The sequence below is a fragment of the Xyrauchen texanus genome, chromosome 26 (genome assembly GCF_025860055.1).
Source record: "Xyrauchen texanus isolate HMW12.3.18 chromosome 26, RBS_HiC_50CHRs, whole genome shotgun sequence".
NCBI lineage: Eukaryota > Metazoa > Chordata > Actinopteri > Cypriniformes > Catostomidae > Xyrauchen > Xyrauchen texanus.
In genome coordinates, this window is record NC_068301.1 from 24,692,539 (window position 1) to 24,711,290 (window position 18,752).

Sequence of the window (18,752 nt, forward strand, 5' to 3'; positions counted from 1 at the left end):
AATTCTACCCCAAAAATGTCTCCATGTTTTTTCTGTTTGGAGTCAAGTTGGTGAGAATGAAACATCTTGTTACAGTGAAGCATTGATGCACAACCTGTGTTGATCATCTTACTGCTGTCTCTTGGTGCCCAATAGGAGAGGCACATATACATACATATACATGCACACACACACTCATCAGATTGGACCATCTGCTGTTGTAATATGTCTCGGAGAAGACCTTCAAAAGTCACGCAGTAGGAGGCAAACAAACACAGCAGCCATATTAGCATTTGACAGACGGTGTCAATTCTCTCTCCTTCTTTAGGAGGTGCTGGAGCTGGCTTTCTCTGTCCTCTACGAGTCTGACGAGTATCTAAACTTCATTGCCCCTGACAAGCATGAGGTGAGCAACAGCCAAAAACCGGAACTGTTTTATCTCATTAAAAGTGCAACAGTTGTTCCAGAACTGAGAATCCCATTCTTATTTTACATAACAGATTTTTTTATTTAAACTTGGACACCTTTAAAGACTTACTGTGAATTGCTAATCGATGGTATGTAGGTATCGTCCACATTATTTCAACCTTAATTTTAACAAACAAACAAAAAAAGAGCTCTGCAGTGACCTCCCACTTCCACGACGCACTGTGAATGACTTAATCCAGTCGGTCTACCTGCACTTTCAATATACACTGAGCCAAAACATTATGACCACCTGCCTAATGTGCTTTTGGTCCTCTGCGTGCCACAGCTCAGACCTGTTGAGGCATGGACTCTATAAGACCCCTGAAGATGTCCTGTGGTTTATGGCTCCAAGACATTAGCAGTAGATCCTTCGAGTCCTGTAAATTGCGAGGTGGAACCGCTGTGGATCAGACTTATTGGTCCAGCACATCCCACAGATGCTTAATCGGTTTGAAATCTAGGGAATTTGGAGGCCAGGGCAACACCTTGAACTCTTCATCATGTCCTCAAACCATTCCCGAACAATGTGTGCAGTTTGGCAGGGCGCATTATCCTGCTGAAAAAGGCCACTGACATCAGGGAATGCCATTGCCATGAAGGGGTGTACCTGGTCTGCAACAATGTTTAGGTAGGTGGCACATGTCAAACTGACGTCTACATGAATGCCAGGACACAGGGTTTCCCAGCAAAATATTGCCCATAACATTTCCTCCAATGTTTTATCGTCTTCCCACAGTGCATCCTGGTGCTTTTACTTTCCCAGGTAAACGGTGCACATGTACACGGCCATCCACGTGATGCAAATGAAAATGGGACTCATCGAACCAGGCAACCTATTTCGACTGATCCAAGGTCCAATTCCGACGCTTGCGTGCCCATTTTAGGTGCATTCAGCAGTGGACAGGGGTCATTATGGGCACTCATACTGGTCTGCGGCTACATAGCCCCATACACAGCAGGGTGCGATGCGCTGTGTATTGTGACACATTCCTCCCATAAGCATCTTGAAAATTTTCTGTGACTTGTGCCACAGTAGACCGTCTGTCAGTTTGGACCAGATGGGATAGCCTTCACTGCCCTCGCGCATCTTGGGCACCCAACACCCTGTCATCGGTTTGTGGTTTGTCCCTCCTCGGACAACTGTTGGTAGGTACTTACCACTGCTAACCAGTAGCAACCCCACAAGTATTGCCGTTTCAGAGATGCTCTGAAGTAGTCATCTGGCCATAACAATTTGGCCCTTGTCAAAGTAACTCAGGTCTCTTACTCCTGCCCATTTCTCCTGCATTGTTAGGAGAAGATCAACGTTATTCACTTCACCTAAGAGTGGTCATAATGTTTTGGCTCATCAGTGTATATTTGTAAATATCTAAACATTGAAATACATGTCAAATATATAGTTTCTGTACTTATAATAAACCACTTTAAATCAGTAGTTTTATTCGTTTTTAATTAGATTTTTTAATTCATAATGCTTCGCAATGTAGTTAATTCCCTCATGAATGAAATATGCAGTGTTGTTCCTTTTTTCTGATTTTCAAATAACTTTTTTTGTTTCAAATCAAAGATTGTAATATTGTGATTCACCACTGTTTGTTTGTTTCATGGCTTAGAACTCTTTTATAAAGTACTTTTACGTAACCCCTATGTGAAAAAAAAAAAAAAGAAATTGTACGGAACCAATATGGCTGAAAAAGTTGGCGGGCATTGTTGCTCCATATAGTGTGTTTTTTTTCCCCCCCTCCAGACTTAGTGTATGCTCTGGTTTAATGATGTTTTGGCTGGCTTTTTTCAGTATTGTGTGTGGACAGATGGGCTGAATGCACTGCTGGGGAAGGAGATGACCAGTGAGTTCACTCGCTCAGACATGGACACTCTCCTCAACATGGAGATGAAGCTCCGCCTCCTCGACCTGGAGAACATCCAGATTCCTGAAGTCCCACCCCCCATCCCTAAAGAGCCAAGCAATTATGACTTTGTTTATGACTGCAACTAATCTCCTTTCACTGGACTGACTGATTTTCCTTAAATGCATACTGGAAGAGACTTTTAAAAAAGGACAACTTCTTTCCTGCTAAAAGTTGGCTCTTTTGTGCACCTAATCACAATGGATTTTCTGAACTTAATGGACTTCGCTTCAAGGCCTACAAAAAATCTGGTCTGTTTAAAGAACCTCGACACAAACTGGTCCTCAGGTCCTAAACCACTATAGTTTTGTCAGTCAACTCCAAACATTTATTCAAACGGTCACATTCCTCAAACCTGCTCACCTGCTCTGGCTTCAAAATTGCTTTGTCAAAAATCTGTCACATCGTAAAATTAAGGCTGTTCTGAGCGGGATGCTCCTTGTTGAGTGTGCAGAAGGTTCTCACTCCAACAAGCGGCAGCTAACTTCAAAGCTGAGACGGTAGTGCTAGCTAAGTCAAAGTTAGTTCCAAGTATTTCATTCCTGCCTCATATACAATAGACTGTTAAACAGGTAGCTTCGTGCAAGAGGTTGTCTTTTGTCTTAAACCATACCTGCTTTGTGCATCCATTGTTATCATTGTCTGACTCTAACGCAGGCATGTAAATAAAGCTCTTTCCTTCACTCAACATCAACAGACTCATGGCAGACTGCTGTAACATTCCAAAGCAATATTGAGCTTCTGATTTTGTAAGCTGGTATAAACTTTTGTGATATTTGTGATTGCTGCCAAGTAGTCAGTATTATACATTTTTGTGTGTTAAGGAATTTGTATTTTTTCGGGCCGTCAAATTAATTTTAACTTTCATGTTTAATTTAATTTAAGATTGGGGTATTCTAATTGGTATGATTTATTTTTCTCCCCTCAGATGTTTGTTATAGGTTTAAGATCACGACATCCTGCTGTTTACATTAAAGATTGATTCCAATTCAGGTTTTGGTTGTATCTCTGTCACCCCAGTGACTGTTATTTTTAACATTTCAAGTGTTGGTGTCATATAGATACTTGTGAATATTCTTCAAAAGCTACTGGTGTGAAATGCCAGTATATCCTAGTGGTAATTGGGAAATAACATGATTATGTAATTTCCCAATTAACACTTTTTGTTCTTCTTCTATTTAACAATGATTTAGTTTTATTTTCTTTCTTTCTTTCTTTGTGTGTGTGTGTGTTGTTTTTTTTTTTATCAACAGCTTTCATCAACAGCTATCATCAGCAGTCACTTATGTAAATTAGTCCTGCAGTGTGGCAAATTAATTTAATAAAAATACCATGTAGTCTCTAATCTGATGTCATAAAAATGGCATAATATGATACATTACTTCAAAACATATTTAAAATAGCTTTAGATAAAGTAAAACAGTCACAACTATATCAGTATATAAAACAAATATTCAGTATGAATTTGTGGGTGCCACCACTGATAAGCAAAGATATACAGAAGTGTTTATTCAGGGCTTTCACTGTTGTATCGTATTACACACCAAAGTATTTAAAGGGATAGTTAACCCAAAAATTTAAATGATCTCATCATTTACTCACCCAGATGTGTATGTCTTTCTTTCTTCTTCAGAACACACCCACATAGCTCAGCTCTGTAGGTTCGTACAATGCAAGAGAATGGTGGCCAGAACTTCGAAGGTTCAAAAACACATAAAAGTAATCCAAAAGACTTCCAGTGGTTAAATCCATAACTTCAGATGTGATATGATTGGTGTGGGTGAGAAATACCTCTGTATGGGTAATAACAGGCCCAGGGTGGCAGTTATGTTGTTTCGAAGAAAATCCACATCCAACACTGACAAATAAATTAAGTTTAAAATAGGCAAAAATAATATAAAAATTGGAACGTAAACGTGCTTTATGGATATACACTCACCTAAAGGATTATTAGGAACACCATACTAATACTGTGTTTGACCCCCTTTCGCCTTCAGAACTGCCTTAATTCTACGTGGCATTGATTCAACAAGGTGCTGAAAGCATTCTTTAGAAATGTTGGCCCATATTGATAGGATAGCATCTTGCAGTTGATGGAGATTTGTGGGATGCACATCCAGGGCACGAAGCTCCCGTTCCACCACATCCCAAAGATGCTCTATTGGGTTGAGATCTGGTGACTGTGGGGGCCATTTTAGTACAGTAAACTCAATGTCATGTTCAAGAAACCAATTTGAAATGATTCGAGCTTTGTGACATGGTGCATTATCCTGCTGGAAGTAGCCATCAGAGGATGGGTACATGGTGGCCATAAAGGGATGGACATGGTCAGAAACAATGCTCAGGTAGGCCGTGGCATTTAAACGATGCCCAATTGGCACTAAGGGGCCTAAAGTGTGCCAAGAAAACATCCCCCACACCATTACACCACCACCAGCAGCCTGCACAGTGGTAGCAAGGCATGATACATCCATGTTCTCATTCTGTTTACGCCAAATTCTGACTCTACCATCTGAATGTCTCAACAGAAATCGAGACTCATCAGACCAGGCAACATTTTTCCAGTCTTCAACTGTCCAATTTTGGTGAGCTCTTGCAAATTGTAGCCTCTTTTTCCTATTTGTAGTGGAGATGAGTGGTACCCGGTGGGGTCTTCTGCTGTTGTAGCCCATCCGCCTCAAGGTTGTGCGTGTTGTGGCTTCACAAATGCTTTGCTGCATACCTCGGTTTTAACGAGTGGTTATTTCAGGCAAAGTTGCTGTTCTATCAGCTTGAATCAGTCGGCCCATTCTCCTCTGACCTCTAGCATCAACAAGGCATTTTTGCCCACAGGACTGCCGCATACTGGATGTTTTTCCCTTTTCACACCATTCTTTGTAAACCCTAGAAATGGTTGTGCGTGAAAATCCCAGTAACTGAGCAGATTGTGAAATACTCAGACCGGCCCGTCTGGCACCAACAACCATGACACTCAAAATTGCTTAAATCACCTTTCTTTCCCATTCTGACATTCAGTTTGGAGTTTAGGAGATTGTCTTGACCAGGACCACACCCCTAAATGCATTGAAGCAACTGCCATGTGATTGGTTGATTAGATAATTGCATTAATGAGAAATTGAACAGGTGTTCCTAATAATCCTTTAGGTGAGTGTATTTATCTAATTCTGAGGTGTTGAACTGTTTTGAGAACATCTTAATCGAGAAGTTTGTGGGAAGTGCCCTACTACACAATCAATCAACTAGCCATACAGTATACTACTTAAGATCAGAAAGCATATGCTGAAACTTCACCTGATCACCTTTTCTGGAATGACAGCTAGAATGCTGTTGTGAGGTTTATTTGAAACTAAAATTGTCATTTTTAACATTACATGGCTTAGTTATTTTTGATCAATTTGATGTAATTTTGGTAAATAAAAATATGAATTTCATTAAAAAAAAATAATAATAATAGTGATACCAGTCATTAGAATGAGCTTTGGAAGATTCCAGTGTTACAGAAGTAAAAATGAAACCGCGCCAACATTGTCACATCACAAATGTGTTTGCTGGGTAGGCCTATGGGTTGTGAATCAGCTGTGAACATGTCAGCAGATAGTTTGTTTATTTGTTTCTTCTTACGAAATAGGCCTTGTTCGAGGAGAATATATTACATTTTTAACACCGCAATAGCTTCCAAACATAATGGCTGTTTATTTTAAGGCCAGATCATAGCTACTTGTTGACATCACTTACATTTGTGATTTGAACATTATTCCGGAAGGTGATGATAATCGCATCCTCAATAACAATGTATAAATAGAAATATATTGAGCAAAAGTCGATTTTCGAGAAACAGTTAAAAGCTCTGTGGCCAGTACGGGGATCGAACCCGCGACCTTGGCGTTATTAGCACCACGCTCTAACCAACTGAGCTAACCGACCTGCTGAAAAATAGGTGTTTGTGATAATTACCCTACTTACCGTAAATCAGTGGCGTTGTGGAGTCTAAAGATAGGTATACTGTAAATTTACTAAGCACCGACCATCCCGGCTGAAACGATTATTCTGACAGTTGTTCAGACTCCGATATAGAAAGATATTGTTCTATCTTTCCCTTGTCTTCAGGTTAGCGGCGCTCCCGCCGCTTCGTGTGCTTAAAGAGGATCTCTGTACACTTTTTAAAATGCAAACCCACAATTCAAAGGAAAGTGCTACGGTATCGCCTCAGTAGTTTAAAAAGTTTTGGGTGCCTTTGTCACACACAATTACTCATTTTAGTTGAGAATCGCCAGCTGAGGAAGTTCAACCTGCCACGGGAGCTGCTGATATAGTTCTACTACCGCCGTCATTGAGTCTGTCCTGTGTACATCTATAACTGGTTTGGTTCAGCCACCAAATCGGACAGAAGGAAACTACAATGGACATTCAGGCCTGCTTAGATGATTATTGGTGCCCCCTGCCCACCCTGCAAGACCTGTACTTCTCCAGAGTGAGGAAACGTGCAGGTAGAATCACTCTGGACCCTGCCTCTTTGAACTGTTACCCTCTGGTCGGCACTAGAGCACTGAGGGCCAGGACATCCAGCAACAAGAACAGTTTTTACTCTCAGGCCATTTTCCACAAGAACAATTAAACTGCATTCAGGACTCCCATAGTGCATGCAATAATGTAAATACCTATCTCACGTAGGCCTACATGTGTAAATTCACTCATATTTAATTTAATAACTGTACATAACCCTACCTTGCACATATATTACCATTTGCACATGTACATACGCCATTCTGTTATGTCCTTTTTTTACTTTTATTTTTTGTCTTTTTATACTCTTACCCAGGCCCGCCATCAGGGGGAGTCAAAGGGTACATATGACCCATGCAAAGGTCTGTGGTTGACCCATAATGGGATCAAGTACAACAATTTACTTACTGACTTATATCACCGAAAATATAATGTATATGTAAATCACCTTGTCATCTGATTCTGATCTCCATCCCCCCGCTGTTATGTGTAAATGGTGCGGTCGAAACACCTGGCCAATCCGATCGGAACACACACATGTGCATTGTGCAGCTAATGTAAAGCGGGAACTATAGAGAGTCAAAATGCCTCAACATCTACTTAATTAAAAAATAAACATCGCAATGTTCCTGCCATGTAGGCTGCAGGGATGTAACGGGTTCAAGGTTTCACTATATAGGCCTACCTCGGTTTTAAAATGGATGGTTACCTTTGAAATCTTCTCATTTACGGTATTGCATGAAGATAAAGGATTTCAGAACTTTTCTAAAATCCTAATCAGTTTAATTAAGAAAGAATCTGCGACATTTACGCATCATCATATAAACTTAGCCAGATAAAATAAATATAGTGCGCCTTCCTCATGTTGCATTTGACTGACACTCAATTTTAAAGGTGACATGCAGGTGTCGTTATAGCGCTGCGCATCGCGAGCTCATCAGAAGTCCAGCACGAGCGCATCATACAGACATGACCGGGCGAGCCTGAACCTTTATTTCAGCAGTCTGGTATTACTTGTAAAAGACCCACGAAGCACCATCAATGACCGGGCGAGCCTGAACCTTTATTTCAGCAGTCTGGTATTACTTGTAAAAGACCCACGAAGCACCATCAATGTTGATGGCTCCCCAAGTATGAAAAGTCTGCTGCACAAATTGTCGGCTAATGCGGGAAACACGTCAAACCTTAAGCACAATCTCCGTGAGCATCATCCCACGGAATTTGCGGAGATTTTGTGGAAATAGGCTACAGTAGGCTACACTGGATAATAAATTATAGCCAGTTTCATAAAAACACAAGATTCAGTGTAGTTTTACATGGTTTCTAATGACTAGTTAGGCTAGTCAGTAAAACACAGTGAAAATGTGGCAGAAATTGTCAGTATTGGACAAAATGCCAAAAAATAAACTGCACAGGAGTAGCCTAGGTATTGTAGAATTGAACTAAATCACAAATGCAACAAATTACTGAATGCATGCAAATGCATATTTGAAGTGTTAACCTGGGCAATAATCATTACAAATGATTACAATTCAATTTAATAAATAATACAATGAAAATAACAAAATATTTTTTAGTTATAATCATCTAGGCCTACATGTTTCTTTTTCCTTTTTTTTACCTTGTCGGATTAAGAGTGTCCTGATGTTCAAGATCAAAATTTAAAGGATTGAAGTTGAAGAAATCCAAAATAAAGTTCAAGAATTGGTTATAACCGAAATATTTATCTGTGTGTTGATCAGAAATAGCCCATTTTATAACCAAATATTGAACTGCTGTTAATATGATCAATGCACAGTGAAACCGTAATGCGTGGTAATTTATATGTAGGACTATGTATGTGTATATGTATGTATGAGTGTTGGTATGTGTATGTATGTAGATTTATATATGTGTGTATATATATATATATATATTTTGTGTATGTTTTTATTGTGATATGGATCCTCCTGGGTCTCAAATAAAAGTTTTCTTCTTCTTCTTCTACTTCTTCTTTGTGACTGTTATCATACATTACACCCCTATTAGGCAGCAAAGTCAGTGACAGGTCCACCTGCTATTGACCCACATGTGTGCTGTTTGATTGACATCAAACACAGCCCCTTGATGACAACCTTCTGTGTTTTCTTCACAGCCACTGGATACAATTATTTGACATTTTAGATTTGTTTCCAGTGAGATTTTGATTTTATATAGTGACTTTGTTGTTGTAAACATGACTGTTGCTACTCTAGAAACAACATTCTTTAAAAATAATATATGTTTAGCAATTATTTAGTGAAAAAAAAAATCATTAAGAGTAAGACAACGTTCTTTATTAGAATATTAGTTTTCTGTATACAGGTTGGCAATGAGCATGTACAAGCACTCGGCACAGTCAAATTCTGTTACTACCCATAAAATATTGCTTTTAAACCTATTTCTGAAGAGAAATTAAAAACTTAGTGGATGTCTAATTAGGTGTTTTCAAAACCACCATATACATTTAATAAAGTCAATGTTGCCTGAGTTCAAGTCCTCAGTGACAGGAAGACAAAACATTTGCTGAAATAAGAGACAAGATAGTTTGTTTGTTAGAATATTTTATTGGATATTTTAGTGCAAGAGGGATAAATAAACTTTTTAAACTCTTATGGGTCCATCTCCTCCATGATTTTTACCTACATACACAGCCTACCGCATATTTTGCATTGCCTCTACAGAATAGCCTCAGTTTTTCTTTCAACTTGATCTGTAGATGAGCACATCATTTTTGATGACGCAAAGCAGAACTTATTAACTTGCAAAATTTGTCTGATTAAAATTATTAATTGCATGAAAACAAGATGCAACAGGGCCTTAGTTTACAAACCATAAAAACATGTTCCATTGAGAGAATCTTTTCGATAACAATGTTGTCAACAGTAAACTTTAGCCTGTATGTTGGGTTTTTGTTTAAAAGTCATCTTGTGTCTTTTTACAATTTAAACCAGAGGTCAGTTAATCTGTTGAAATTAAAGAAATAAAACCACAAAAAAATCCAAGCCACAGGACTAATACTGAGGAGAACATACATGAGGAGTGGTGATGGTGTTGTGGTCTAAAGCACATATCTGGTAATCAGAAGTTTGCTGTTTCGATCCCCACAGCCACCACCATTGTGTCCTTGAGCAAGGCAGGTTGCTCCAGGGGGATTGTCCCTGTAATAAGGGCTCTGTAAGTTGCTTTGGATAAAAGTGTCTGCCAAATGCATAAATGTAAAACATACACTGATCAGCCACAAAACTACTACCAGGTGAAGTGAATAACATTTATTATCTCATTACAATGGCTCCTGTCAATGGGTGGGATGCTATATTAGGCAGCAATTGAACAGTCCGTTCTTGAATTTTGTGTGTTGGAAGCAGGGAAAATGGGCAAGTTTAAGGATCTGACTTGGCCTACAAATTCCCCAGATCTCAATCCGACTGAGCATCTATGGGATGTGCTGGACCAACAAATCTGACCCATGGAGGCCCCACCTCGCAACTTACTCTATGGTATGCAATATGATATCATTGAGGAAATTTTTTTTTTTTTTTCCTGCTTAAAATTGGACACTATAACAATATCAATAAACATTTTCATTATTTTGACATTTATTTATTTACTAAACGTTTGTTGCCTCAAGGCAACATTGTACCACAATAGACAAATTGAAACATTTGATATTTTCATGCAGAAAAAATAAATATATTTATTGAAAACATCAATTTCTTTAACCAAACACTTGAACAAACAGATTTATCTAGTTTTAGATGTATTTACACATTTCATATTTAATAAAAAGTAACATTTCATATCGAGCTGTAGCTCTCAGGCAACATTGTACCATCGTGGTAAGTATTACCAAACCATCATATCATCAATTTATCATTTCAAAACATTACAATCAGTGTTTTTCAAGATAAAACAATAAAAAAAAAAAAAATCACCATAAGCTTGTCCTAATATGCACCTTATCCTTACAAGCATGCACATACACACAAAATGTCCTTCCTCACAAATGGCACCTCACCGCTTGTGAAAGTTGATGAAGCAATTCCTCTCAACAGAAAAACACAGATAGGCAGCACATTTTGAGCACTGCACTTTTACAGTGCCTGAACATCCTGGGTATTTGCATAACCCTTGTCTGATCAAAGCGAACCAGCGTTGATGGTCGTGGATCTACAGGGGTTTTTGGATGCTTTTCAGGCTGTTCTTCCTCACTGTGCTGTGATGGTCTGCCCCTTCTCTTCAAGGCCCTCCTCTCCTTACAGAGAAATGCTGCAACTTCAGCTTTGAATTTTGCAAGGCTGCACACACCCTTTGGGGGGATGTCACAGTCACTGCTGTCTCTCCGGTAGAGCAGCCAGGCCTCAAAAACAGCCAGATCAAACATGTGAAAGACCACTCGGTGATACCACTTTTTGGATCAAATCTTTGTTCTGTCGAAGGCGATGAGAGAGTCTAGTAGATCAACCCCTCCCATCCATTTGTTGTGGGATTGTAATGTTTCATGGGGTTTTTTCCCCCTTGAATGGGACAATTTTTTCATCCACACAAAGATTTACATCAATTGGGATTGCTTGGAACTTCTCCAAGAGGGATGTCAGCAGTGGGCGCACCTTGTACAGCTTGTCATTGGAGACCCAGCCAACCTAGTATGCCCGGTATAGCCTTATGCGATTCCATTACGGAACAATGTTGCCTCAAGGCAACCTGCAGTTTTTTGTAATGTCCTATGATACATTTGATGATGTTATATAATGTAAAGTTTTTGAAAATACTTCTTTAATTTCCAATGAAGGTGACAGAAATTAGTGAAAAATGCACTTTTCAATATGGAGCCATGTAACGTGCACATGTGCTGAAAGAGGAAACAAAATAGACCCCTGTGGGTCTTGTGACCACTTTTTTTGCATTTTCATTGGTTAGTATTTGAGTTCTCCTCCCTGATATAGCATTGCCCAATTAAATGGGTGTCTCATTTTATTAAAAAACAACTAAAATAGGCTGTGTTGCCTGGAGGCAACACGGTACCATAGAGGATCTGCTGCTAACTGTTTAGCGCCAGATACCACAGGACACCTTCAGAGGTCTTGTGGAGTCCATGCCTCGATGTGCCAGAACTGTTTTGGCAGCATGAGGGGGACCTTCATGATATTAGGCGAGTGGTTTAAATGTTGTGGCTGATCGGTGTAGTTTACTTCCCAAGTTTTAAGGGATAGTTCACCCAAAAATGAAAATTCTCTTCATTTACTCACAGATGTGTATGACTTTCTTTGTTCTGCAGAACATAACATTTTTAGAAGAATATTTCATCTCTGTAGGTCCATACAATGCAAGTGAATGGTGATCTGGCCATAGAAGTTCCAAAAAGCACACAGACTTCACAAATGTGTCCAGCAGAATGCAATTTTTCTTCTCTCACAGTCTAAGGACAGGAGCACTCTCACTGTGCTGGTCTATTCTAGTCTCATGTCACTTGGATTGAGATACAGTCAAATGGGTTTCCAGCTCTTCTGTGGTCCTCAGCGCAAGCCCATACAATACTACCAGCAAGGGCCAGAACAAAGGATTGCTATATTTAACTCAGCAAAAATTGCTGCATAAGGCTGAATATATGTAGGCTGTAGCACGTCTTGCAGTAGCTCTGAATTCAGCATAAAGATATGTGAGGAGAAAATCCACCTCACAAGAGGGCAGAACTGTGAATGTGCTATGAAAGTTAATAATAATCAAAGTTGCAGAGACAGCTGTAGCTTCAGGGCATGTCCAAATACTATGAAGAAGTTGTGGTTTGAAAAATCAATTTAAGAGAACCCCCGATCCTGGGGGTTTGCAGATCAGCTACCCACAGAATAAATCAGAGGCCTTCAAGGTTGATAAAAAAAAGAGGATTCTTCCAAAGGGAAGGACAAGTAGCTCTTTGAATACTGATTCAGCAGCATCCACGATTTTTAACAGGTTGGAATATATTGCCACCTACTGGTAAGTATCTCTTGATGGTAGAATTGAAGAAACCAGTTTAAAAAACACCAACTACACAGTACAGTTACTCTGTACTCTTTGTTGGCATTTACTTTGAACATATATGATGAAATTGTATATTGGCATTATATCAGCACATCCCTAGATATTGGTCTCTAGATATCTGCCTCAGCCAAAACCATATATGAAATCTATGATGTAGAAATTTTACATGAGCATCAGAATTCCAAGAATGGTCATTTATTAAAAACATAATTCATTAATTATTTCCCACATATACATTTGTTCTGTCATACATTTCCTATAGCAGCTTAGCAAATAAAAATCACATAAAAAAAACAACACTGAGAAAATTAATGATATCTAAATTATTTTAATTTACTTTGCTACCAATGTTCTTGATACATCCCCGGCTTACATTATTAAAATTGAAATATTTCATTGCTTAATGCACAATCGGTTAATCATAAGTCTGCATTCACGCTTAAGACAAAATGAAAGTGATGTGTGATACAAACATAATTTTATTTACCCCAGTCACACACAAACAAACTATCCTCCTAGCCACAAAAATGCCCTGAGCTATATACATTTATGCAAGGCTCTCATTAAGCCAAGGTTACCTGCTGACCTGCTTTCAATGAAGCAGTGCTCTGAGACCTTGCTTCCCTTGAGGTGCCAAAAGACTCATATCTGTATAAAAGAGGGAGAAAATTAACACAAAAAAGTGAATCAGCAATGAAAGGGATACACAAGGTGAATTAAGTAAGCATCGATAAGTTTATTTATCAAGTATACACTCACAGTTCAGTGTATCTCCTCTAGTCTTTTCTGCTGACAGATGCTCTAGAGTTAACCGGAGCTGAAGTCATGTGAGCTTGACATATGAGAGAGCCAGGCTTACTTGGACCTCTCTTTACCAGAGAAGAGTCATCCTACAAACACAGGAGACCAGTGAATCTGACCCAACAGTACCAACAGTGACTATTGACTGATACATACTCCAACAAATTCCTCAAGACAGAATCAAGACATAGAGAGATAGAATGAACAATAGATGGACAGAATGATAGAACGATCAATAGATAAAATGGAAACACTTTACATTAAGGTTGCATTAGTTAACATTAAGTATGAACAACACATATTTACATAATTTATTATACTATCACATTTCTTATCTTTATTTATAAATATGAATATGTTAACATTACTTAATGCATTAGCTAACAGTAACTAACAATAAACAACACCCTTTTACAGCAAACTTTACTTCTTTTCTTTTTTTAAGAAAACACGACCGGAGTTCTCTCATGCAAAACTTATTTGACAGTTTTCACATTGTGTATGTTGCTAAAGATTTTAATAGATTTTCTTCTGCAGTGTTCTCAGAACTATGTGATATTGATTGTTGATTTGATAGTGATTAGATATTTTAAAGAATGTGTTACCTTTGCTTTGTAATGCTAATACATGTCCTGCAAATGTAACGCGTGTGAATTGCTTTACAATAAGGTCTGTCAATACCTAAAATTAATGCTTTTTTATTGTTAAATAATGGTAGTAAACAGGCTACATTAGTAACACATTAGGTAATGTTGAAATATGTTACACTTTACTTCTTTAGGAGAAAGAATCTTTGAAAGTCTCCCATGTGTTAGGGCTGATTGCGCTGGACTCTGAATGTCATGTTCTTTCTGGTTCAATGGCAGTATATGTACATCTCCTTGGCATGATCCAAGATGGCTGACAGATCTAGGATGGCCTCCACCTGTTCGGAGGATACAGTCTTTCAGGATGATGGGAATGATAGGAACTGTAATATTCTCCTTTGCAGGCTCAGATTTTCTTGTAAACAGGTATCTAAGCATGCTTTTCTGATCAGCCCTTCATTCTGAATGTGGTTAAAATCCTGATTATTACTGAGTTTTTCAAGATGGACGTTTGAGGCTACAAAGGACGAGGCATAGAATCAACATTTTGTTGTTCTGGCTTGGGTCTACCGGGGGAGTTTGGAGAAGATGTTCACCTCCAGGATGTAGTTTTGGGAAGACAACAAGCTCTGTGAACTGCTCCAGTCAACCACATGAGGCAGATGGAAAGAGGGATGCTAAAGACTAAAGGATCATTAATCCTTAATGGTTTGATTTATACCTACAATAACACCCATATGACTGACCTTTAAATTAGGGGTAATTGAACTATCCTGATATAGATGACAGTATGTTGGTCCACCCACACAGGAAACACACCCCCACTAATGACAACTCGGATTTGGTCCAGGAGTCTCTGTTCCAGAACCATGCTGTGAATCTCCTGGAAAAATGCTCTTAGGTTTTAGACATTAAGACTACTCTAAGACTAGTCTAAGACAAACCACAGGTGTAGTTCATCAGATTATGTCACTGGTATGACAACCGTAAAGTGCAAAAATAATTTTTGTCCTAATTGTGAGCATTATATTTTATCCTTTAAAATCTATCAAACTTGTTTGTGTTAATTTTCTTTAACCTTGTATGACCCTGCTTACACAATGCATGGATATTGTATTTTGGCTTTGCGATTTGCAATGCATAATTTAAATGAATTTAAACTGACTGATCTCAGTTTAGAAGACTCTCTAGAGAAATGCCAACAAACCTACATCTGGTAAAAAAACAAATTAAGTTTTTACATTGACACCTTTTTGAGTCAAAAGTTTAGTCTCTAGGTTCAAAAAATATATTATATATTATATATTATAAATTATATATTATATATTATCACATTGAAAATCAATGGGTTTATCCAAAAGCTGAAAAGTTTTGCTTTCAGAGGCTTTATATGTAGTTAGGATGAAAATAAGGTGCATTTCAAACTGTTCTGAGACCAGTGCAGACAGACAGCACACTGGAGGTTAAGTCATTCACTAAATAGGGAGCAAGGGAGCATCCTATAACTTTCATATGCAGCTAAGTGCATTCACTCCTAAAATCTGTCCATAAGCTCAGTATCAGGCAGCAGATGATGTTTGGACACCTCAACATGTTTGGCAGACATGGGACAATGGTTATCAGTACATAGATTCAGAATTTAACATGTATAATTTTATTTTAACATGGTTGGAAGTAGGGCTGCAACTAACGATTATTATGATAATCGATTCATCTAATGATTATAAGAACGATTATTCGACTATTCAGCGATTATTGCAACGATTAATCATTAGCTCTTAACTGATTATTCAGCTTGTGCCCCGACTTAAAAGGTTGTTTTAAATGTGTTTACTAACAATAAAGAGGACAAAATCATCTTTTAAAAATACCTCCAAATGACATTCACTGAATTAAAAGGGAAAACATATTTTTTATTAAGTTTAATTCACTGTAAAAAAAAACTATTGTCATCAAGTGTTTTTTGTCTTGTTTTCCATTTAAAATTGTCTAAAATCCTTAAAACAAGATACATTTACTTGAGAAGCAACATATAAGATATTTAGACTTGCTTTAAGAGGATGTACCTTAAATATAAGTGTATTTTGTATAAAAGTGTATTTTTTCACTAATTCTGTAAGTTCAGTAAAGACAAAATATACTTATATTGAAGATCTATTCTCTAAAAGCAAGTGTAAATATCTTATATGCTGTTTCTCAGCTGAATGCATCGTATTTTAAAGGATTTTTAGATATTTTTAAATATTTGTATTTTTAATATTAGAATATTGCAGTAGAATACTGCAGTATAGTTGCTAAAGTAAATGTACATTGTTTTAAATGAGTTTTAGATATTTTTATTGTAAATCAAGCCAAAACAAATCAAGAACGTATTTTGTTGCAATGTATAAAGGGGTGAAGACTACCCTCCCTCACCTTTGTTCACTTCAATCCATCTTTAACTCTAAAAAAAAAAACCTCTCTCTTATTAATATAGCTGCATATTGTCAATTTTCTTCACAATAAGAAATACACAGTGACATATTTTATAATTCAATAAGTCACGAGCCATCACGTTATAATCTAACTGCATTAAGTGTGCGCTCGAGGGACGAGTGTCCCCCGCAACAGAGTGTTTATCTGCCGGGTGCAGTTTCAATCTCTCCCCCTTAGATAGGGACCAGTGGTGGAGCTAGGAAAGTTTGGAGTGCATCTGGACTGTGAACTATGTAATTCTTCCTCTCCTCAGTCAGGCGTGAGCTTTTGTCAAAATGTTTTTTATTGCTGACATTGTCGATAACGTCAATTTATCGTTTCAGCCATAGTAGGAAGTGATTGTAAGATGCTGGCCATTACAGAATTATTTATGTTAATTTCTGATGTAATGTCTCAAAAACATGAATAACCAACACGCCTGGAAAAAAAAACTTTCTATAGCTTGGTATTATATACAATTTCATAACTTGCCATACCAGCAATGTAACATTATAACTACATAATGATTGTAGTAAATAAATACTAGGGACTGAAAACGGTTAAAGAAATGAAACCCGAAAACTAAAGGTTTTTAATGCCGAACGTAATCAAAAACTGGAACAAGGTCCCTTTCAATTATTTCGGTGTCATGATAAAAGTCTGCCTGGTAAATCGAGTCCCATGAGGGTAAACATTTGTAATGCCTGAGCAAAAACCTATCATGTTATGAGGACAAGGCTAACTAAAAAACACAGAAGACAACACATCTTTAATTTCACAATCTATAAGTTCAGTTATATATTATTATGTGATTATGTTAAAGCTGCATATACCATAAAGTGAATTTGTAAGATTTTTAATCAGGCACTACCTATTAATTAGCCACTGGAATGTCATATGGGGACTCCATTTATGACTATGCACACAAATCATTTTACCTGACTTTCCAGCATATGTTGGAAGGCGACCGATTCATCAAATGCTATTTTCCACGGAGCACAGATTAAAAATTTGTTCACGTTATTTAGAATTGTTGGATTGAATCCGCTTTGAGTCCTCGTTGTCTGTTCCTGTGTAATGGACGCAGTTCTCTTACGAGAGGTTCTCTCGTATTGCGTAAGCTAGCTTACGCTACGGGAAAGATTCACCTTTTCTGAGATATTGAAGCCAAAAAATTATCCTTAATTTTTGTATCCATTGTCAACGCAGTGCGGCAGCTGCAGACCTTGAGCGGGCTAGCTAGCGAGCTCATAGGTTGCTCTGCGGCAACTGCTGCAGCCTATAGACGAGCTTGGGTGAACTCGCATCCAATGAGAGGCGTCCGCGCTTACTGCATCAAAGCCCTCCAAAATGGGCGTGACTAGAGTGCATATAAGCGTAGTTCGTAGGCTGGAACCCTGATTTTCATCTCTTCAGCGAAGCTCTTCGCATCTCTGAACTGGAAGCCGCGTCGCCGTTCGAGGGGCATCAAGCAAGCGTGGACAGCGCTCGAAGAAGCCGGCCGTCTTCGCCACCTTCAGCCGTCCTGCGAGCTACGCCATCCGGCGACGTATCCTTTTTAAAGCAAGCTAGTTCTTACGAACTTCACAAAAGAGTACGAGCGTCTTTTTAAAGATGCCTCGCTCCACTTGCGCCTCATGCCGCGCCCCTCTCAGCACCGGAGACCGCCACGTCATCTGCGCTCTCTGCCTGGGACTGGGGCATGCAAAGCTCGCCCTCGCTGAAGGCGGATGCGATCTCTGCGAGGAGCTTCCGATGTCGACCCTGCGGGCTCGACTCGAAGCGCTCAGGACCGAAGCCGCCGCGCCGCCTTCCATTCAGCTGCGCAGAAAAAAGCGCCGCTCTCAAAGGCTGCCGGAACCAGTGGTAGAAGCGATTGCCTCGCCAGAGCCCCTCCCTCGAGCATCGCCTTCACCCTCCCCGCCCACCCGGGACGCGCAGTTGCCGCCGAGCGGCTGCTCTGCTGCCATCTCAGACGAAGAAGCGGAGGATAAGGGCTGTTCCATCATGGCTT

General features: G+C 38.9%; 1 protein-coding gene and 1 non-coding gene across 6 annotated transcripts in view; one reads left to right on the plus strand and one right to left on the minus strand.

The window, feature by feature from the left end:
• LOC127619886 (engulfment and cell motility protein 1-like) overlaps nt 1-4,282 on the plus strand; it is a 144,308-nt gene extending 140,026 nt beyond the window's left edge. For 2 of the 5 annotated variants that reach the window (XM_052092910.1, XM_052092909.1), the window contains exons 21-22: nt 308-385; nt 2,243-4,279. In XM_052092910.1, the coding sequence (XP_051948870.1) occupies nt 308-385; nt 2,243-2,443 (279 nt within the window). In that variant the 3' untranslated portion in view covers nt 2,444-4,279. Of the gene's footprint in view, nt 1-307; nt 386-2,242 lie in introns of all 5 variants that reach the window. The other 3 variants (XM_052092913.1, XM_052092911.1, XM_052092912.1) reach the window with 3 other exon arrangements.
• A 1,922-nt stretch (nt 4,283-6,204) lies between these two features.
• On the minus strand, nt 6,205-6,278 carry trnai-aau (transfer RNA isoleucine (anticodon AAU)). The gene has a single exon. It is a non-coding gene; the product is annotated as a tRNA-Ile (tRNA).
• Between the last annotated feature and the right edge of the window lie 12,474 nt (nt 6,279-18,752).